The sequence below is a fragment of the Schistocerca gregaria genome, chromosome 2, assembly GCF_023897955.1.
Source record: "Schistocerca gregaria isolate iqSchGreg1 chromosome 2, iqSchGreg1.2, whole genome shotgun sequence".
Taxonomy (NCBI): domain Eukaryota; kingdom Metazoa; phylum Arthropoda; class Insecta; order Orthoptera; family Acrididae; genus Schistocerca; species Schistocerca gregaria.
The window spans coordinates 732,987,311-733,009,852 of record NC_064921.1 but is presented as its reverse complement, the minus strand read 5'-3'; the positions used below and the strand labels follow the sequence as shown (position 1 = coordinate 733,009,852).

Below are 22,542 nucleotides of genomic sequence, written 5' to 3'. Positions count from 1 at the left end.
TGAAAAGAATAGGGAAAAAAGTACTTATATAACTGAAACTTTTTATTTTTCAATGTAGTCTCCTTTTAGATTAATGCACTTGATCCAACAATGATCCATCTTGAAAAAGAGTTTCATCCGGGCTTGCAAAATAGTTGTGAACTTCAGCTATCAGTTCTTCGTTTGAAGCGAATCTTCATCCACCAAGAAAAATTTTCAGTTTTGGGAAGAGATGGAAGTCTGACGGAGCCATATGAGGTGAATAAGGCTGGGTGTGGCAGCAATTCATACCTTAGTTCGTGTAAGTTTGCCATGGTGACAGAACGTGTGCAGGGTCGCATTAATAGTCGTGACACCCATCTTGCAGATAATCCTTTCATTTCTAATTCTTCAGTTAAAATGTGATATAACCTTCCAGGTGACATATGGCAAGCTTGAGCAATTTCATGCACCGTCAATTAGCAATCCTCCATTACCATTTTGTGCACTTTTTCAATGATTTCTGGAGTAGTGATACATCTTAAACGTCCACTGTGTGGATCATCATCTAAGCTCTTCTGCTTCTGATCAAATTTAAAGTCGTTTGTCCACTTGACAACAGTGGAATATGAAGGAGCAGAGTCACCCCAGTGTATTCTGAAAATCGGCATGAATATCCTTTGCTTTCGTACCTTTCTTTATGAAGTACTTAATCAGTGCTCGAATCTTGATTTCCCCCCCCCCCCCCCCCCTCACAAATCACTACACAGGAACAGAGCTACATCACTGCCACAGCTCTCTTCCAAGGCACTGACGTGGCATGATTTCACAGGAAACTGTCCAATGAATATCACATTAACAACTTGTTGCACTAGCACTGACCTTTCATGGTGATTCCGAGAACTTTTCAAGCTGCCGTCATAGTACTTTCGTTTAACCATAAGTGACAGAACAATCAGTATAAGTGCAATTGCTGCACAACGCAGCCCATTTTCCCATTTGCTGTCATTACATGAGCAGATGACATGGATTTAGATCATAAAGCACGGTGCTGGAAAATGTGTTTCTGTGGAAGGAGTGTGTAAACACTGTGGATATTCACAGTCGACTGTTGGAAGTGTGTAGAGTGAGTGCACTGTCAAAAAATATGGTCTTGCAACACAGCACGCGTCTCCATACAAGTCAGAAAGCCATGGCAAACATTGTGGAAATGCAGTTCCAGGTACTGCCATACCCACCATATTCTCTTGCCTTAGCCATTTCTGATGACCGTCCATTCAGGACAATGAAGAAATCTGTCCTTTTCATATTGTTACACTGTTGTTAGAAAAATAAGTTAAAAGGACAAATTCAGACATTTAATGGGGAATTGTTATATTTTGAATTGGAAGTCTGAAACAACAACAAAAAAAGAGTGAAAGCAATAGAAAGCTGTAAGTAAAGATGACATGGTGTTAAATTGTGTGATAAAACCAGTTGGGGTGAAATTAGGAGTCACATGGGATAGTCACCAGAAGGTAGCCATAAGTTGCTTAGAAGTGGGAGTTCGTAAGATGGTGAAAAAATGACAAAGAAATTAATTTCAATAACAGTTGTAAGATAATGTCACATATGCTGCAACAAATGTGGCTGTGTAATGATAGCATGAATGTATCAGTTCTCTTTCTGGAACATGAAAAGTCCTAATGTTCACTTCAATGAATTAACCCACACTCATTCATTGTTTATTGACATATATATTACAGAAATTTCGTTATGCCAGAATGCAAACTTTTTTGTTCCTTCAACAAATAATTTTGGATAAAAATGTTTAAACTTGCTAAAGATGCATATTTGGGCTATTCAAGCCTTTGATAATACTAACATATAAGATCTTAAATGCCTGCAATTCAACAACTAGTTTTAGCGTAAAAACAATATGTGTAAACCTTGTGTATTACAAGTACAAAGACACCATGTAATAAGCCAGTTGCTGGTGTACAAACGAAAGGGGGCTATTTTGTACATCCAGTCTCTATAGCAGCTATGTAAGTTGTATGGGTTTTGATACATTCAGCCTTTGTTTATTTAGGTCACACTCTCCAGTTTGCTAGTAAATTGTTTGCACAACCAGTTTCGATTCAGTTGCAGATTGTTGTCAAATGTTAAAATGGTTATATCGAGGATAGCATGTGGTCACATAATAAAATGTATAAAATTAGGTTAGGTGTTTCATTGTCAGCTGGAGTAAAAATTGTCTGTAGTTTGGGTAACTTTTTGTATGAAAAACACCAGCTGTGTGTAGAGGCAGATCTAGGAATTATTTTTTTAGTCATATATCAGTTTGAGATGTGACGGAGAACAATTTTTTTCCTAAACAGTTACGCTAAGTCGATCAGAGTGGAAAGTAGGCAGTTATCATCCCAAAGCTCTCAACATTATGCTTCCCAGGCACATTAACTGCTTATACTACTGCTGGGGCAGGTGGATTGTTGCATGCTCCCAGATATTTCTGTATTGCTATTATTTCTTCACACCACTCTTTTGATATAGTGAGTTGGAGTCGTCGTAAGATGTTCCATTTGTAGTTATGAGAAGATTCATTAGTGCCCACTCTTATGTATTTGATGCACTCAAAAGTTATTTTTGTTCATGTCACATTGTTTGTCATTTTCTGCTACTGTAAAAAATTCTTTTGTAGTCAGGGGAAGGCATTTTCAGTTTGCCCTTGTAAATAATTTATCTATTCATATTGAATTTTAATTTAGTTTCATGATGTTCCAGACACTATATTCTTGGGTTTATGATGTGGGACATGACCATTAGTGAGGGCAGGTGGATTACATCACATTACCACATATGAGTAATAAAAGACCTGTGATGAATCTTTAAATTCTGTGGACTGATTAAAGTTCACAGTAACATAAGTTTGACTCATTTTTGTTTTATGATTTGACTTACTGATCATTTAACATGAGGCACTAGTTACGTTACACATTTGGAATATGAAGTTGTTGGTCTAATTGTCTTGTCACTAATTTCGTATCATAAATATACTTTTATAATTAATGTATTATGACTGTTGGAAAAATTGTGACAGAGCTGACCTTCAAACCAGATTTCCTGATTGCTGTGGTGTTGCCTTAACATAATGGTCAACTTATCACAACTTCAGAATTGACTTAAACCTTCATTGTCACTCATGGTTTCCATGTATGATTTCTGAATTGTACTAAAAGAGCTTCCTTTTACAGATTATATGGAAATAGCTGCACTGGGGAAAACAGGGTCTGTAGAGTACCATGGCTAAAGAATGTTAAGAAGTTTTAGGTGGAAAAATCAGTGACACTGAAGGTTCAAGTTAGGCCTTGAGGCATACTCAGATATCCTGAAGGTTAAATTGACTGCTCATAGAAAGATGAAAATCTTGGTTAAAGATCAGCTCTGACACAAATTTATAAATGTTATAACATAATCATTACATCAAAGATCCAGCACGTGAATAGTTTGCAATGACTTCATTCGTGTTGTTCCGTCTTAGTCCATCCCCAGCTGATTCATTAATTGGTATTTCTGTGCAATTTAATTCATTTGGCAATTTTATACTGTTGAATATATTTAATATGATCACCAGGTCATTCTGTGTACCAGATGCATTTATTTATGTGGTTTTCAGGTGGAACAAGATGCAAATGTTAGTGAAGCTTCTCCCCACATCGCCAATATTGGTCGAATGGTGGAGGACATGGAGAATAAAATACGTAATACTTTAAATGAAATATACTTCAGTAAGACAAAGGACATTGTTAATGGTTTACGTAGTATGCAACCACTGGCAGAACAGAGACAGCAAGCCATGCTGAAGCAAGATCTGGCAGCTGCCATCCAGAGGAGACACGCAAAAACAGAAACAAACTGAGACATCAAGTGACTGTTGTGCAAACTGCTATGTGTTGACAGCATCCGTCACACTGATGGACATACAAGTGTTTCTACAAATAGCTTCTCCATGTCCAAAACTGACATTATTGAGCTGAGAATGTCAGAAGGCAACGGGGTGTAAATCTGAAGCCTGAGTGTGTCTTCCGCTGTCATAATCATTGCAGGCAGTTGACTGTGTAATGAGTTTCACAGTTGTTCATGTTAATTGTTTTAGAAATAATGTTGTTGAATTAATTATTTTAATCTTTAAAGTTGCTGGAGAGGTTTGATAGCTGCAGAAAGTGGAACCTTTAATGTACAGATTTGTTTGCTTAGGAAAAATACTGTGTCTCAAAATGTTATGTCAGAAATGTGCATGGAGAAGTACCAAGTTTAAACACAAGTGCATCATTTCAAGCGCCTCTGCATCACTAAATAACATAGTATGCAATTTCTTAAATCTCAGCTGTCAGATGCTAAAGGTTTCTGCATTTATGATTTGACCAACTTGGAGCTCTCTCAACTTTATCATTGAACTTCATCCTGTGAAACTGTGCTCACCTAATTCAAGTTACGAAGCATTTTCAAAAGGTTTCCTTTATTCGGGGAAAAAGGATTACATGTGGGCGAACAATTTACAATACTGCTGCCATAGATTGTGGATTTACTATGTTATATAAAAGTGTTGGGAAATGTAAAGTGTGTTAGAACTGTAGAGTGGCCATGTTAAAATAAAACTGCTCAATGTATTAGAATTTGTATTAGCTTGGAGCTTTCTTGGTGCATCAGCTGACCATTCTACAGTTCAAAAGATTGTGGTACAATTTGTAGAAAATGAAGATCAGTTAGTTGTTTATGATTGAGGGCAAGAGAATATTCCCATTTTGTTGTTCTGGTGGTATGACACGGAGTGAAACTAATACTTAAAGAGGAATGTGGCATAAATAAATTTTGTAAATACTTGGGTCACAGGATTATGATCAGTGAGATGTATAATAAATCTTTGGTGCTTTTTATATTGAAACCAGTGAACTGAAAAGTGTGTGTACGAAAAACAGTGGTGATAATCCTAAGGTTGGACTCCGTTAAGTATCTCTGGGACAATACAAAAAGATACAATTAATTATTTTACATAAGTTAATGTAACCATATTTTTTATGTTTTATATTGCCACTGTCCATTGTGATCTAAGACATCTTGCAAGCATGCATTTCAGTGTTTCATAGGAGCTTTAATTTTTTGTATATGTGTTTAATTTTCAATCATATTGTCAAACAAAGAAATGAGGAAGCATTCTGCTGTGAAACTTTTTCTCTGTGTTAGTTAACATCTCCAAATTGTGATACTCAAAATTTCGTATGCTACATTTGCTATATAAATTCTGCAACCCACAGAAGAGCTCTAACTCAGAAATTAATTTAATCAATCAACATTTCTGAACAGAAAAGAAGCGAGTGCCCAGAAGCTGTACTGTCTGATTAGTCATGCAAAGGATATTGTAAAAAAAAAATTGGCAACAGAGTGACAGAAAAGTTAATGTTGGGTGTAACCCAAATTGACAAAAAAAATTATTTTCTTTAGAGCAGATATGTTTTCACTTCTGAATTCAATGTGTAAACTCTTATTTAATTTTAAACACCTCACGCCATTATATCTTGTTTTTTATATAAAAGATCTTTATATTCATCTACCTGCAGTGGTTTCTACTAAAATGATTGCTGTATCAAAATTAAGGGGCCTATTAGCTGCAGTAGTTTGCAGACTACTTAATATGGTGCCACTTAGTTCTTTGTATAAGAAAGAGTTGTGCACAAGTAAACTGTTACTCTTTTGGAAAATTATATTAATGAATAGATTCCTGTTAATATTACTGCACCTTAAGAAGTGTGTAAACTACTCTGAATACTTCAGGCTTTTAATGCTATAAAAAATTACCAAAGTGCCTACTGCATATTTTCAACACAAATTTGAATTAGGACGACATGTAAATAAGAGGAGAGAACACATTACTGGATTGTGGATTTTATTTTGCGAATGTGTCGTTGTGTATCTGTGGCATATGTGAAGAGGTTAAAAGGGGGGTGGAGAGAGAGAGAGAGAGAGAGAGAGATAGAGAGATTGATTTTGTGTGTTGCAATACCAGGTTGTGGTTTTAGGCCTCATTTGTGTTCTGCTGCTTGTATGAATACCTTCTTAGTACTTAGAAGTACATTGTATAGAGTAACATTTTGCATCTTACTCAGTTGTTCCATTTTGGTGTGGAAGTATCTTTACATAGTAGGACAACTTGAAATTTAAATTTTTGTTTGGGTGTAGATGCTGTGTGGTATGTGGAATGTACGTTTGTTTCCAGATTTGCACTTCATATGTATATTTTTCAGCTGTTTAACGCTTCTGTAATCTGTACAAATTCTTTCCCATGACTATTTTGAATAGAACTAAGACAAATCATAACAGTAAATTTAACTATTTTGCAAAATATTTTTTTTTCTATTTTAGGGCACTATCCATTTTGTACATACAGATTTTACAGTGCAGATACAAGAAACAGAGAATCACTGTTGATCAAATGAGTCACAGTTCTTATTGTAATGTGTTTCATAACGGTGGTGGGTATGTTATTAATAAACATACCCAACACAACTGTATATTTACAAATATTTGTTGGTTATAATATTACAGTTTTCATTATCAGCGTAGGTAATGTAAAGTCGTAGAAAGATGGCAGGTCATACCTAAATGTGTATCTAGAAATGGGAATTTACAGGAAGAAAGCATTATGTTGATTGTGATATGTCTATTTTTTGTTACTATGACTGAAAACCGGTCTTCAATAAAACTCGCTCAGTAGTCTCATAATAATGAGATGACATTTGTGGTACATTTTTTTTTTCCTGAGATTCAGGTAAGAGCTGTCATATGAGGCTTACAACACATTACTGCTTTATAAGGTTCTAAAATCCACTGTATCATGTTGTATTTATTATTATTATTATTACGATGATTGTGCATGGGTACTAACATAGTATTTTAGAGTCTGCATATTATTTTTGCTAGATTCCTGTGACACGTGCACCAGTATTGCTGCTTAAGATGTTGTAAGATGTAGTTCACATGCTTGGTTGCATTCCCAAGGCTTTTTATGTTGTTGTTGTTGTTGTTGTTACTATTACTGCTGCAGTAGAAGCAGTCAGTAGTCAGTATTGTCCAGGTTAAAGATGACTTGTTTCACTTTCCACATGTTGCCCTCTTTTGGTAGAGGCAACTGTGTGTGATACACCTTGTAGTTTTTCAGCAATGGAGAAAATTGACTTCTCACAGCATAAGGAACAGATTCATGCCAACGATTTCTAATAAGTGTCATTGATCACAGGATATGAAAAATGCATGAGATAATTGTTAATAGTCTTTATGGCCTTAATAATATGTCATTGAAAACTTTGTAGGTTCCAGTTTTCATAACCCCCATCTAACAAATTATTAACATCACTTTCAGTCTTTGAATAAAGAAGCCTTTGTTTTACAAAAGAATTTGCTGTTGATGAAGCATACAGCATTTAGGGGGACGGGATAAATTTAGAGTATATTGCTTTTTAATTCCATTGGGCGACAGTTAATATTGCAGTTCGTCTAGAGAGAATGTTGCTTCCATTTGAGTCAATACTATCATATTTTGTGTATCATCCACTTTTCAGTTTCCAGTCTGTTCACAGCAACAGAACAGAATATTTACTTTTTTTCTCGCAGCATGTTTGTCATTGGAATGAATAAAGGAAGGTTTAAATTTAAACATGCTATTGATCTACAGGGCATAAGAGACTAATTCTTGGGATTACATGCAAGTGCTGTGTAGGAGATAGGGGTGAAGAAATATGAGAAAAAAATTGACATCAGTAATGTCAGAAAAAGTCTAATGAAAACTTTGACTGGTTGGATTTTGTTTTATTTTGTACATTTGCTGGACATAAAGCTTCAACATTTTCCAAATAATTTGCAAATATGAATGTGATTACATGCTTAATATTGAATAGTACTTTAGAAATTTATAAGCTTTTTGTTTGAAACCAGATATTTGTCAAATCAAAGTATCTTGTATCACAAAGTTAGAAAACTTTTCTGCCTTTTCTTAGAAAGGTGACATCCTCTTGAGTTCTTGTTTTATTATTATTGTTGGTTAACAGTCATTCATTTGTTCCAAGTATAAGAACCGTCTCAAAAGTGTGGAAAGCAAAGTAACTGACCGTATGAGACTTTCATGAGTATTGCATACAATGTAAAGTTCAGGTAATTGTGATTGTATATGACAGTTCTAGAATGTTAACTTGATCCTTTTTGACAAATATCTGTAGAAAAACTTCAAAAGCACTGCATAAGGCGTATCTTCTTTATTTTTAGATATTTTCATTTTGCAGTGAATGAAGCTTCCTATAGTTTTCACTTAAAACTAATGGTAAGTCTTATTACTACATAATTATGAGCTGCTTATTGTGATTTGTATTGTTTGATTGTAAGGAAGTGAGCACTTTTTGCTTCTCTGCATGCCCATATTCTGTTTTAATTTATATCCAAACACATATAGGATATACTGCTTTAATAGCACGTGGAACCAACATCCTTGGTTATTTGTTGTATGAATTCTAATTTCTGTTGTCCAAACAATTTGTGCAATGTAAGACTCCCTCTAGTATTACTCTTCCTTTTAATTAGTTCTTTCCATGTTTGTTCTGTCGCTAGTTGTGCTGAAAACCTGCTTCACTAAAATGTCTGCCTCTTTCTGTAATACCACATTTCAAGCACTTAAATTCTATTCTTTGCTGGGTTTTCCTCAATCCATGATGCACTTGAATACACTGCTGTTCTAGGAACATACATTCTCAGAAATGTGTCTCTGATTAGTGCCTATATTTCTCTTTAGAAAGTATGTTCTCTCTTCATATGTTTCCATTTTATGTCATCCTTGCTTCACCCATTATTCTCGTCAGTACTTTAATCTCATCAATACTTTAATCCCATTCAACAGGACATCTAAGTCATCGCTTTCACATGACATCAATGTCATTAGCAAATATTATTGATATAATTTCACACTTCTATACCTTTCTTAACTCTCTCATTGATGTCTTTTGTTTCCTTAAGTTAAACTGGCCATCATCTAACAAACCACCGATTTTCTTTTCCCTTATTTATTACTTTTTGTGAATAAGTCCATGAAGACTTTGCATAAAGTACTTAGAGGTGGACATTTGCGTTCACATATTTGTTTCATTATCTCGTATAGACCATGCTGTTCTAGTGATCTTCATTGATTTTTCCTCTCGGTCATCTGGCCACTTGAGTTTTTGACTTCAGGATTTTGCAAACTTAAACTTCAGGATTATTCCTGCCAGTTCTTCAGTTTTGATCTCGCCAACCCATTTCCATCATGTCAGTTTTTGCTTTGCTCCTGCTGCCACAATATTTGATTACTTGTTTTGTAAAGCTGACTGGGTTCACTTTTTTAAATATACCTATAGACTCTTCAGCTGGGATTTTTAATGTCAGTGTTGTTGTTCATTTATTGTCTGATTTCCTTATTGTTCCTTAGTTGGTATTGTTTGCCTGCAAGTTTTGGGCTGAGAATGTTTCTTAGGATTTTGAATTCCCTTTCCTGGTATTTTTAGTGCCAGTTTTTCTGTCCAAAATTGGTGTTTCTGATCCAGAAAGGCTTTGTGGTTTGGTTATTGTATGGTAAAGTCTTAATTTTGTGTGTTTTGATGTACATTTCTTGTTGCAGGTATTTTGGATAAGATGGGTAAGCAGTTTCTGGATTTTGAAATCTAACTTAGTGTGCTTTAGTGTCAATTTTATTTTCATGAAATATTTGCCAGATCTCATCTCAATGAACTTTGGTGTTTATTTATGGCAGGTACACATACTCCGTCTTTTAAAAAGATACCTGGAAACACTTTTTCTGCAGTTTCTTTCCAAAGTCCAGTTTGATTTTGGACTGATGAAATGTTGTGAGTTAACATTGTTAAATTGTCTGTCTGTGATTAGCTTTAGGTTCAAGATTTGCTCTGGATGTGAATGGCCTGGTATGAATCCTACCTGATATACTGTAATTTTTGGTTAAAGTTGTTTCTGTGCTATGTTGAGAGAACACTGGGATAGAATTTTGTATGCAACTGGTATTAATGAGATTCATCCAGTCATTTGCATCATTTCTCTCTCTTTTTCTTGTGTAATGGGTGAATTAATACATTTTTCCAGTCTTGTGGTATTTGTTATGTTTCCCAGAGTCTTTCATGATTTTAGTGACTTTTTATGATGTTTGAGCCTGCTGATGTGAAGATTTGTGCTATGATTCCATCTTTCTCAATGCTTTATTGTTTTTTAGTCTTTTGATCTGTTTGGCAGTTTCTTCTTCATTTTATGGCAATAAATTTACTATTATTATACGGGGGCCCTCACTGTTTGTAGGACTGTGATGTGAATGGTATTCTTCTAGTAGCTCAGTGGGACGTCTAGATTCTCATAGATTTTAATCTTGAATAATTTTTTAGTTCCGCTTTCATCATGCTGTCTTTCCAATCTTCCTTTGTTTATTTCACATATATAGTTTTACTAAACTTGATAACATCTCAAGTTTTACCAAACTTAATCTCTCTAAAGTACACTGTACAATGCTAAAGACTAGTACAGGTATTAATTCTTCTGTTTTCTGTCAATGTAGTCCATAAACCCTACTTGTCCTGCCTTTCTTATGCCTTCAGATTTATAAATGTTACTTATCAATCATAGCATCAAACAGAATACCTTTCATGCAGACATCAGATACCCATACAAAAACTCATCTATTTACACACACACACACACACACACTGAGAAGAAAGTGCTTTGGTCTAAATTTGTAAATACTGTATTCGATCTTTGTATAAAGTGTAAAGTAATATTTGGAAACGTTAACAAGTTCAGCTGTAATACAGGGAAAATAAGTGTAAGAGAAAATTTGAAGTGACTGTTCCAAGCTTCTGAGATGTGTCTGAGAGTTTTCTTTCTGAAAACTATGGTAGCAGCATAACACGTGAAAGTAAAGTTTATTGCTATCTTTTCTTTTTAACCTATTCATTAGTGATATTGTATGTTAAAAGACGCTGGTGATATTGTGTTTTAAAAATGCACGTTTGACTGCTACACAACATTTGCATTTCAGTGAGGGGTTTAGGCTGTGTTATAATGTGAAATTCAGTCAAAGAAAATTTCTTTGTCTTGTTGTTCAACAAGAGTTACAATTTGAAGTAGCTGTTAGTTCTGTTACTTTCTTAAAACATTTTTAGTTCATGTTAGTTTTCCATTTTGAAGATAAGCCTCTAGTTGCTTCACGAACATTCCATTCATAAAGCTCTGTATTAAGTATGTGGCTGCCATAAAAGCATTTTCCAGCCTGATAATCTGCCAATTGTTTGCTAACATGTAACTGCACTTTTCACTGTGTTAAATCTACTTCATTTTACAGGCTTTTTATTTGCAAGAACACTCTCTCTCTCTCTCTCTCTCTCTCTCTCTCTCTCTCTCTCTCTCTCTCTCTCTCTCTCTCTCTATCTCTGTGTGTGTGTGTGCGTGCGTGCGTGTCATTGTTAAGAATTTGAAATTGTTGTGAAATATGCAGTAGTTACAAAAAATTGAATAGAGAGACAGGGATGCATAAATGGTACAAGTAATGCTACGCATTACCTTTGTAACGTGTCGAACTATATGCAAAGTTGTTTCCTCAATAAAAATTGGCTAAATTGTTGGGAAGGTGCATTATTCCCAAAATGCTGTAACGATGCTAGTGAGGTAATTAACAAGAGTACAGATTGTTAGTTATTATAGCAGTGAAATCAACTTTGTATTCTAATTAAAACCATTTTCTAAGTAAACAGTTTTGTACTCCCTGTGTATATAAGCACAACATTTATTTGAAATATTATTGTAATGTGCAGGTGTTTTTTATCTTCTGCAGTGCCTGCAGGTGCTTGCCAATAGAACAGCAGTTCCATGAAAATAACAGTATTTTGTTACTACATGCAGATAATTTTATTGCCTAAATTTATGTTGCATTCATATTAATAATTTACATCTGTTGTGCAGTGCACTCTGATGTCAGAGAATGAGAGTATCATATCTGTTACTATGAATCCTTTGAAACTATGGTTGGAGGGTACATCAGATACCTTCATAGATATGGGTTGAGAAAATAAAATTATTTTCAGTGAATATATTTTTTTTCTTGATTTCATAGTCCTTTTCTTTGTGTTTAATCAAAATGTCACAAACATTAACTGAACTGTGACTAGGAAGAACAATGCTTCTCTTCAACAGTTAGATGTAGTGCACAGTACTATATTGAGTATGGCATACATTATTTTATAGGCTCTCTTTCATTTAACCAAAAACATGAATGAATATATCGTTCTGTTTGAAAGTGATATGTGTGGTCGATGCACAATCACTTTGCACTGGTGGTTGGAAGTATTTAATTTTCGGGTCAGATCTGTAGCTCAATTGATATTTCACCAAACAAAAAGAAAACATATTAGTAACTTAATGCAGAAACAATTTTCAAGGTCTCCCTGTACGAATCCATTACTTTCTGTCCACAGTCAAACTGTGATATTGGATCTTTGGTGAAAGTAGTAAGTTTTTTGTGTGAACAGTTTTCCATGATAGACTCCTAAGAAGACTATGGATTGGTGTTAGAACTGTTAACAATAGAAAAATGTTAAGGTAATCAATATTTTCCTGTATGTGCTATGATTTGAAATTTCTTGTCTATTGAGTGAGGCATAGGGTTTGCACAAGATCATTAGCAATGATAAGTCCTTTGGTGGACTGAGAATTATCATTGGTTTTGACAAACTTTGAAAGTAAACGGTGCTCATCCTGAAGCAAGGTAAAGCTTCAAAACTTTCATCCATGTTACACCAGTAAAAATTCAGTTACTGTAGTTGCCAAAATCATAATATCAAAAACAGGTAATTGCCATTGCAGGAAATATGAGGGTAATCCCAAAAGTCATGTCTCCTATTTTTTTATATAAGTACACAGACCTGTTAATTTCTACAGTGGCTTACATCAGTTTACAGCTTAAACATTCAGCTATTTTTTTTTGACATTATCACCATTTCTATCGATGCATTTTTGTATACATTGTGGCAGTTTTTGTATGCCCATGTCATACCAGCTCACCGCCATGCTGTTCAGAAAGTTATGAACCTCTTCTTTCACCTTGTCGTCGGATCTGAATCACTGGGACCGCAATTAACGCTGACAGGTACTGTGAGACTGAAAAAACTCAGTTGGTCTATTCAGAACCAGAGAAGAGGAATATTTAGCAACAGCGTACAAATTCTCCATGACAATGCTGGCCCACATATTGCTTGGCAAATCGTTGCTCTCCTGCAACAGTTTCAGTGGAACATACTCACCCACCCATCAGCCCAGTGAATATCACCTGTTCCTTAGGTTTAAAGAACATTTGGAAGGAAAGCGATTCAGCTCCAATGACAAGGTGAAAGAAGAGGTTCATAACTTTCTGAACAGCATGGCACTGCGCTGGTATGACATGAGCATACAAAAACTGCCACAGTGCCTACAAAAATGCATTGACAGAAATTGTGGTAATATCCAAAAATAACTGAATATTCAAGCTGTAAACCATTGTAGAAATAAACAGGTTTATGTACTTACAAAAAAAAAAAAAAAAAAAAAAAAAATGGGAGACCTTACTTTTGGGATTATGCTCAAAGTTTCACCTTTTCTAAATTATGTATTTAGACATCCCTAGATTCAAAAGATAACTAGAGCAATTATGTAGTGCATTATTTTAAATAGTCTCAACAAAATGCCACAATGTGTTTCTGAATGTGTGGGTTCTGTGCTTAGAGAAGAATAATTGCTTATAAACACTGAGTCCACATAAAGATTGATTGGCCAGGAGATAACAATGTGTTGACAAGGCATATATACAGAACACTCAAGGAAGAGCTTTGAAGTTAGGGAACTAAGTGTTTCTTCTTCAGAATGAGAGCAAGCGAAGAATTCAAATATTGTAGAAATGGCGAAAGGGCACTCCCTCAATTTAAGAATTTAAGTCCTTCAAATTTTTTCAAAAAATTGATCTTTATTGTCATAATAAGCATCAAATGTAACATCAAATTGACATAAAGTAAACAATCGGTTATTTGAAAGAGGTAGGGGGACATCAATCAGCATGATTGCCTGTGTTGTAGCTTTGTTCTTACAAAGACATGAACAGCAGTATGACACTTTTAAATGGCATCCCGTATTTTTTATTTGGTAATTCATTTCCTCTACTAAAGGCCTATTCAAAAATGTATCACAGTGTACCATTCACTGAAACACGACGTTATTAATTACAAAACGCAACATTGGCGTTGACACTCCCAGCGCTTAGTGCAGGTACTCGGAGTAATAGAACACATTGACGTGCTGATGTTGACACAGGACAAATGTAAACATAAGTAGAATGTACACCAGTCATTCCATCAACCATTGTCGGTGGAAGAGTTGTGTGAGTAGAATGTACACCAACAGGGAAGGTAGAAATGCTACTCGTCTATGGAGAATGAAGTTAGCAGAACAGTAATTGCAATACTGTTTCCTTATGTACGGATACATTTAGTAGTGTCACAATCATATTGCAATCTCCATGCTGAATGTTTAGTAGTTTAGTCCTTCCAAATACTGTTGTGTAGAGTAGGCATACAAACTGCATCAACGTGACATTTCTTTTATTGTTGTTGTTGTTGAAGGTAGGCGAAATGCTAGACAGGCAGTGGAACTGTACGGAGAGACATACCCTGACAAGAACCCATCTTCCTGACAATTGTTTTCTCGCCTTGCAACACTTCATGAAACGGGAAGTTTCTACCTGCGACAATGCAATCATAGCACTTGCACAGACGAAGCTGCCGCAGTTACTGTTCTCCCTTCCATTGCTATGAATCCACATGTGAACACACAAGAGCTTAACACGAGATTGGCATTCCTAACATCAGTGTATATCGTAGTCTTACAAGTAATCGGTTCCATCCTTACCGTATACACCTTGCACAGGAATGATTTTCAGAATTGTGTACAGTTCTATCAGTTGGCACACCAGCAAATCCTCGCCAACCCGAACTTCTTCTGTGCCAACCCGAACTACTTCTGTGCCAACCCGAACTACTTCTGTGCCAACCCGAACTTCTTCTGTGCCAACCCGAACTTCTTCTGTGCCAACCCGAACTTCTTCTGTGCCAACCCGAACTACTTCTGTGCCAACCCGAACTACTTCTGTGCCAACCCGAACTACTTCTGTGCCAACCCGAACTTCTTCTCCAATGTTCTATTTACCGATGAATGTTCCTTCTCAAACAAATGACAAGGAACATGCATTATTGGTCCAACGACAACACACAATGGCTTAGCTCAGACGAATTCTTCCTCCTCTTCTGGACGAAGTGCTGCTAAGAACCAGAAAGCATACGTAGTATCAACACGATGGATGTCCAGCACATAATGCCTTGCACATCTTGTTCTGAACCGAAGGTATCCTGCCAGATGGCTTGGTCGAGGATGAACAGTTACTTGGCCACTTAGGTCTCCTGATTTAAATCCTCTAGACTTCTTTCTTTGGGGAACTCCAGCAAGTGGAAGTCTATGTTATGTAATTAATAAGGCTGTGTTTCATTGAATAGTACACTGTGATACATTTTTGAATAGGTCTTTAGGAGAGGAAATGAATTGCCAGATAAAAAATACAGGGTGTCATTTAAAAAGTCATACAACTGTTCTTCTCTTTGTAATAAAAGACAAAGTTGCAGTGAAGGCAACCATGCTGATGTCCTCGTGATGCCTAAAGGTCATTTGCTTGAAACATTTTGTAATTTGCATCTGGACAAACAGTTATTTAGGGTGGTCAAGATAAATGGGACACCCTGTATATATGAAACCAATTTCAAATTTTTTCCTAGACTCAATCCCACACCTCAGAACTTCTATAAACTCATAATGTCTAAAACAAATTATAGTACTAGATAACAAGCAACACTGGGCCTAAAATTGAATAAACTTGATCAAATATACATATTCTCCCAGTGGTTTGATCATAAAAGCAGTAGTACAAACTTACATTTATGTTGCAATAAGTAGATATATTTATTTTCCCTGTCAATGGTCTCCTCAATATAATGAATAATAAAGAAACCACGTGTCACAACCATATTGCAATCTCCATGCTGAATGTTGCTTTGAATGCTGTAAGTGACCACTACAATGCACTACATTTGTAAGTGTATCTCAGTGTAACACTAGTTGTCTGCCTTGCAGTAGCATTGGTGGTTTCATGTAAAAGGCACCGGTACTTACAAAATCGGTGGCTTCAGGTAGAAACCTCTGGTGCTCAAAAAGTTAAGAGGCTCTGTTATGTCATAATGTAATGTACAACACACTGCTGATGCCGGATAAAATGAGGTGCAACTAATGGATAATATAAGAGAAACATAAAAGCACTTGTTAATCACTAGAGCACAGGAATGCAAAAGTAAACAGAAAATTATGTATACCATGTGTAGTTAAAACATGTTATGATCCTTCTTCTGTACGGAGGTAAAAAGCCTTCCATGTTGCTGTACATAACAGTAAAAAAAAAAAAAGTTTGATCAAGGTAGGGTTTTATAAGATGCAGTTTCTTCAAAGATGCCACACATTGCCAACACCTGTAAAGCATTCCTTGGACTTGACTAGTGACAATCTATTTCTGTGCATGTACAAATCAGAGGAACACAGTATTGTTTTTTGGTCAGCTTATTCTAGTAAAGGGTAATTATCATTGTGAATTAACATCTGCATTTTATAATAGTGCAAAGAAGGGTGATCAGTGAGTAATTTGTGTTTGTGAGAGAAGAGTGTGTGTTCTAGTAGGAAGAAAGCGGAAGAAATGAAAAGGGCCAAGTTGGCATGCAGACCATATCACAATTTATTCCTTTCAAAATTTATAAAATTTTGATGTGTCGTCAATCTCTGTGTGGTGGTTTATCACTTGTGGCGTGCACCTCAGACAATTCAGGAGTGAGTGGCCAGTACATTATTTAAGGGTTGCTGTGGATGAAGTAATGGGCCTAAATGACAGTATTCCTGTTATTTCATACCTTTAGATTCCCCACAGGTAAATACACAGTCCAGTCACATTAATGTGACCAATGTGCAATAACCATTCACAGATGGCAGGTGCCAGCATTAGCAGTGGAGGGTATAGAAAGTGTGTTGGGGGTCATGAAAAATAGAGCAGCCATTGTCATAATTGGGAAATGGAGTGATTGATACAGCATCAGAAAGGGCATGATCATTGGCTTTTGGACCAAAGATGGAAGCTTTTCTGAAAGGGATAAGTTTGTGTGCTGCTGTGCTTGAAGTGTACCATGCATGATACAAGAGTCCATATCTATTAAACTCTTCTGATGCAGTAAAATTTGACAAATCCTCCTCAGTTACAGTAATTATTAGTAACATTGCTGAAGGAGCAACTCAACTTGTATTTAATGTTCACTCTTTATACTAAGACTCATTGCATTTTACAGTAATCTCTTAAGATGAACACGCAAAGAAGCCTTAAAGCCTTTGATATACTTGTTCATCAAACATTCAGGCCATCAGTATTCCCAGAGCTGTATATGACATAGACCTCTCTAAGCTGCACTTGTGGGTGTTATCAGGCATCTGAAAGCAAACACCCCGCAACAAATGACGGAAGTGTTATGGTCTGAGGAATGTTTTCATGGCAGTCCCTGGGTGATTTCTTCGTTCTGGAAGGTACAATGGATAACACAAGTACGCATTTATACCGAGGAACCATGTCTATCCCTACGCACAGTTTGTGCACATGGCATCTACTAGCAGGACTGTGCAAAGTGTTATACAGGTCACACCATATATGTATGGTTCAAAGAGCACCACGATGAGTTTATCTCTCTCCCCTCACTACCAAACTACTCAACCCAGAATCTGTGGGATACTCAACCGAGGACTGTGGAGTTGGCACGGTTCCACATCCCTGTATGTAACTTCCAGAACCTTGTCGCAGCAGTCCACACTGTAAAAGGTGGTTATTCAGGCTTTTGACAGGAGTTCACATTGATGTGATTGGACTGTGTACCTCTACATCCTGCGCAAATGGTGCTGTGTTGGCTAGTGGAATACATGTGGCTTTCAAAGTACTCGCAATGTGCCAGTTATATCTACCAATATCTACTACAATTCATCAGCCCTCCATTCAGACTGTTTGGACACAGGTGCTAATCTCTTGAACTGCCGAGGCACAGTAGCCTCTGAACACACTAGCACATCTTGTTCAAAAATGAGTTTATGAATGTTGATATACTGTGGTCCATCTATCTGGTGCTGCAATATGTAATAGAAAGTGTTCTCTGTTATTAATAATCAAATCTGATTAAAACAAGAATGAAAATACTTGGGAGCTTATGATCATCGTCATCCACCAGACCTAATTATACAGTTAGTGGTTACCTTTATGCCTTTCATTATGTTTATCTTACCCAGTGTTTTTCTGTATAAAGTGCTCCAAAAGTAAGATCAAATGGAAAAATATTTAAGTTGGTTTCCAAGTTACACTGTTGTAATTGTTTATTGTTATTATTATTATTATTATTATTATTATTATTATTATTATTGTATTCCACTTTTGTTATTTATTTGTCAGGTTATGCTGGTGAGGTGAAATTGTGAGGACAGTGAAGGATCAAATACGCAAGAAACAAGGCCCAATAGACATCCTTGGATAACACGAGTTATTGTATTTTATGGACAAAGGAGAAAAATATAAAAATGAAGCAAATAAGAGGATAAAGGCATCTAAAAAGAGACTGGAAGAAAGTTCAAAACGGCAAAATTGGAACGATTAGAGCAGAAGTGCAAAGTTTTAGAATGACAATGGGTTTAGTACCTGCATACTACACAACACTGTCAACACGAGTACTTCACGGGCTGACAGTTGCTCAGTAATATCCAGGAAACAGAAAACCTTGAGAGGAAGTGAAACTTTGTGTGAGTTAACCTGTGGGAAGCAGAATGTCCAAAACCAAACACACATGCACTGCGATAAGCTCAGCACAAGGCTGGCATGGGCAACTGATGACTGAACACTTGGTGCAAACTTCAATGTGAGATCCACAGTGGTGGAACTCAGCATAAGTACTGGCCCACTCAGCTTACTGCTGCCTGTAGGTAAACTCTTCTGTTTGTGTGTCTGCCCATACTACGTCCCATGCACCCTCTGTGACATATTTCTGCACTATTCTGCTCCGCAACCCACGCCAGCTCATTTGCCTTGATTGCAAGTCTTCTGGCAGGGATCCAAAAATAGAAAACGTAGATGTAGTGTGCGTAAAAATATAAAAAATAATAATACTAATAATGGCTGCTGGCCATTAAGATGACACATTGAGTTCAAGCAGGCACAACACAAAGACAGTTACTCATTCAGCTTCTTCAGAAAAGGGAAAACACACACGAGTATTCATTCACACAAACAAGCTCACATGGCTACATTCTCCTCCAGTCCTAGTTACCAGAGTGATGGTCATGTATGTGCGAGTGAGGTGCGCTCGCGCTGGCGCGTGTGTGTGCGCGTGCGCGTGTGTGTGCGCGTGCGCGTGCGCGTGCGCGTGCGCGTGCGCGTGCGCGTGCGCGTGCGCGTGTGCGTGTGCGTGTGTGCGTGTGTGTGTGTGTGTGTGCACGCGCGCGCGCGCGAATTATCAGTTTAATAAGCCACAGGTAGAAAATCTTAAAATGAATTGTTTGCAGAAGAATGGAAAGGCTGGTAGAAGCCAAAGGGAAGATTAGTTTGGATAACGGGGAAATGGAGGTGCAAGTGAGGCAATGCTGACACTGATACTTACCGGAGAAGATCGATGGATAAAAGGCAAACTTACATTAGTAGCATTTGTAAATGTAGATATACTGTAAGTTTTGTTAATGTTGGCTAGAATAGTCTTTTGGACAGTTAAAAGTTAGCTGGGAAAAAAATACAGAGAACAAAGGTTGTGTTCCACTTGTACTGAAATCATACTGCTTTCTAAGAACCAAAGATGTGAAAGGTAGGTAGTAATTGGGACAAGACTGGGACAGGGTTGCTGCCTGTCCCCCATCTTCGTCAGCCTGAGCAAGCACTACTGGAAACTAAAGAGAAATTTGGAAAGCAAGTAAATGTTCAGGGAGAAGAAATGGAAACTTTGAGGTTTGCTGATGATATTCTGTTAGGTCTGAGACAACAAATGATGTTCAAGGTTATTTGAAGGTAACAAACACTGCCTGGAAAAATGGATATAAGATATCAACAAAAGGAAACAACACGGAACACAATCACGGTAAATCAGTTGATGCTGAGGAAATTGGACTTGAAAGTGAGACACTAACAGTAGTAGATGAGTTTTGATATTTGGGTAGCAAAATAACTGACCATGGCTGAAGTAGAGATTATATAAAATGTTGATTAACAGTCACATGTCCAAAGCATTTCTGAAAAAAAGATATTAGTTGACATTGAATATAAATCTTTCAGAAGGCCTTTCCTGAAGGTATTTGTGTGGAGTGTAGCTTTTACTTTTAACAGTTAAAAAGCAATTTTCATCAGGTTTTGTTGTGGGTACATGTGAAGCAAGCTCTGCTCACTGCACTGCCTCATTGTGATCAGTGGGGAAAGCAGCTCATCTTGCTCTCACAGTACTGATTCTATGTAGTTTAAAGCGGGGAATGGCTTATGCAGTGTCTAATTGCTAAGGCTGAGTGTGTTCTCCCACAGAACGTGACTGACAGACTTAAAGTAATTCAGAACTAGGAATCCTGGTAATGAAGAAAAAATTTATCACCAATACTTACTTCACATGCTGTTTTTGCTGAAAGCACTTTGCAATCTGATTTCCAGGAAAATATTTTCAGATTTGTGCTGTATGAAAATTTTCTTTTACATTTGGTAGTTTCTTGTGTAATTAAAGTACTAGTATTATGAGACCACAGTGGCCCCTTTCAAAAGAAATCTGTTGGGTTAATTTGGTGTCAACAGACAGGTTTGCCGATTGGCTGTGTAGATTAGTACAGTAATGTCTCCACAGGAAGGTAACCTGTTGTGAATGTACAGATAGTTAGCTTATGAATGATTGCCAGCTACTTCTTTATCAATATGTGCTGCATCTTTCTCAGACACATCTGAAAATTGTTTTCCACATAACATAACTTTTTGGTTCACATTAATTTATGGTTGCTATAAACTCACTCATTTTTTTGCAAGTCATGTTTTCGATCCCAAATCATCTTGACACTGTTTGCTTTCAAGTACATTACATGATGATAATACTGACACATCAGCCACTTCTAAAAATAAATAAGTAGCTGTCATCATTCTGCTCCCAAGGCTTACAGATGTAGGAATCTACAGTATTATTTGTGAATATGATTTGTCACACATTGGCCAAACAACCAGAACAGTGAAGGTTCAATGTGTGGACTTGGACAAATTAGTAAATTGTGATAGCTGAAGAAGGTCTGTAGTGCAAGCATTTCATGAATTACAATGAAATTGCACCTTGGGTCAGTCTCCTGTATTATAGGGCAGTGTTTTTAAGGAGGTAATTGAAATTGAGCTGGGGTAAACTTTATCAAAAGATAGGCTGGCTACTAACCACCAATGCGTAAGTAATTTGAAGATGCAGTAGTGCCTGTGTAGACAGGGAGGGGAAAAAAATCTGTTTTGCTGTTCTTGCAATTAAACAGTCATGTTTTCAGCACCACCTCAAATAGCAGATTTGGCAGAAAACATGATCCTACTGGTTGGTATTGTACATGAACTGCAGTTCCATTTATTTATTTTATTATCCATCTTTAGGCATTAAAAATGCAGCTAATGTCGTCATTTGCATAACTAACAGAAATGGTGTAACATATTGTAGATCATTATTGTCTAATAAGATACAAAAATTTGTCCTTGATGCTGCACAAGGTATTTTCATTATATTTACATGTATAAGTTTAATACAAGTGAAACTATATTAGTACCGGTACTTAAGATCATCTTTAGTGCACATTATAAACTCTTCTATGGTATAAAAAGCTTTTTCTCTAAGCCATTTCTTTGTGGCACTTCTAAACTCATTCACGGACACATTATGTGCCTCTATTGGCAACATGTTAAATAGTTTTACTCCCATGTACCTGTAACTATCTTTTCTTTAGTCTAGCAACTGGGATGTCAATTTGCTGTTTTATATGTGTGATGGTGATGGATAGATTGTCGTAGTTTGTGACTGTGTTGGTTTTCTTTTGCGTGTATCAGACAACTTAGTATAAAGATGTCTGCAACTGTTAGTATTTTTAGATTTTTGAAATATGGTCTACAAGACTCGTTATTTCTGACTCGATGGATGCATCTGACTGCCTTCTTAACTTACCACTAACACATGACCTTACTTTACCTAACAAATATGTCACACATGCAAACTTAGAACAAATATAATCGTTATGACTCTTCCATGTTAATTTTGAGTCAATATGGATCCCAAGTAGTTTAGCTTGGGCACAATCAATCTTATCACTCTTAACAAACAAACTAAAAAGAATATTTACAGTTTTATCATGATTTATATGCAA

At 36.4% G+C, this 22,542-nt stretch overlaps 1 protein-coding gene across 1 annotated transcript in view; it reads left to right on the top strand.

Annotated features, from left to right (window-relative positions):
• LOC126334870 (F-actin-capping protein subunit beta) overlaps nucleotides 1–12,096 on the top strand; it is a 42,272-nt gene extending 30,176 nt beyond the window's left edge. Inside the window, exon 5 of the mRNA XM_049997567.1 lies at nucleotides 3,614–12,096. Coding sequence (XP_049853524.1) covers nucleotides 3,614–3,856 — 243 coding nt within the window. The 3' untranslated portion in view covers nucleotides 3,857–12,096. The remainder of the gene's footprint in view (nucleotides 1–3,613) is intronic.
• The last annotated feature ends 10,446 nt before the right edge of the window (nucleotides 12,097–22,542 follow it).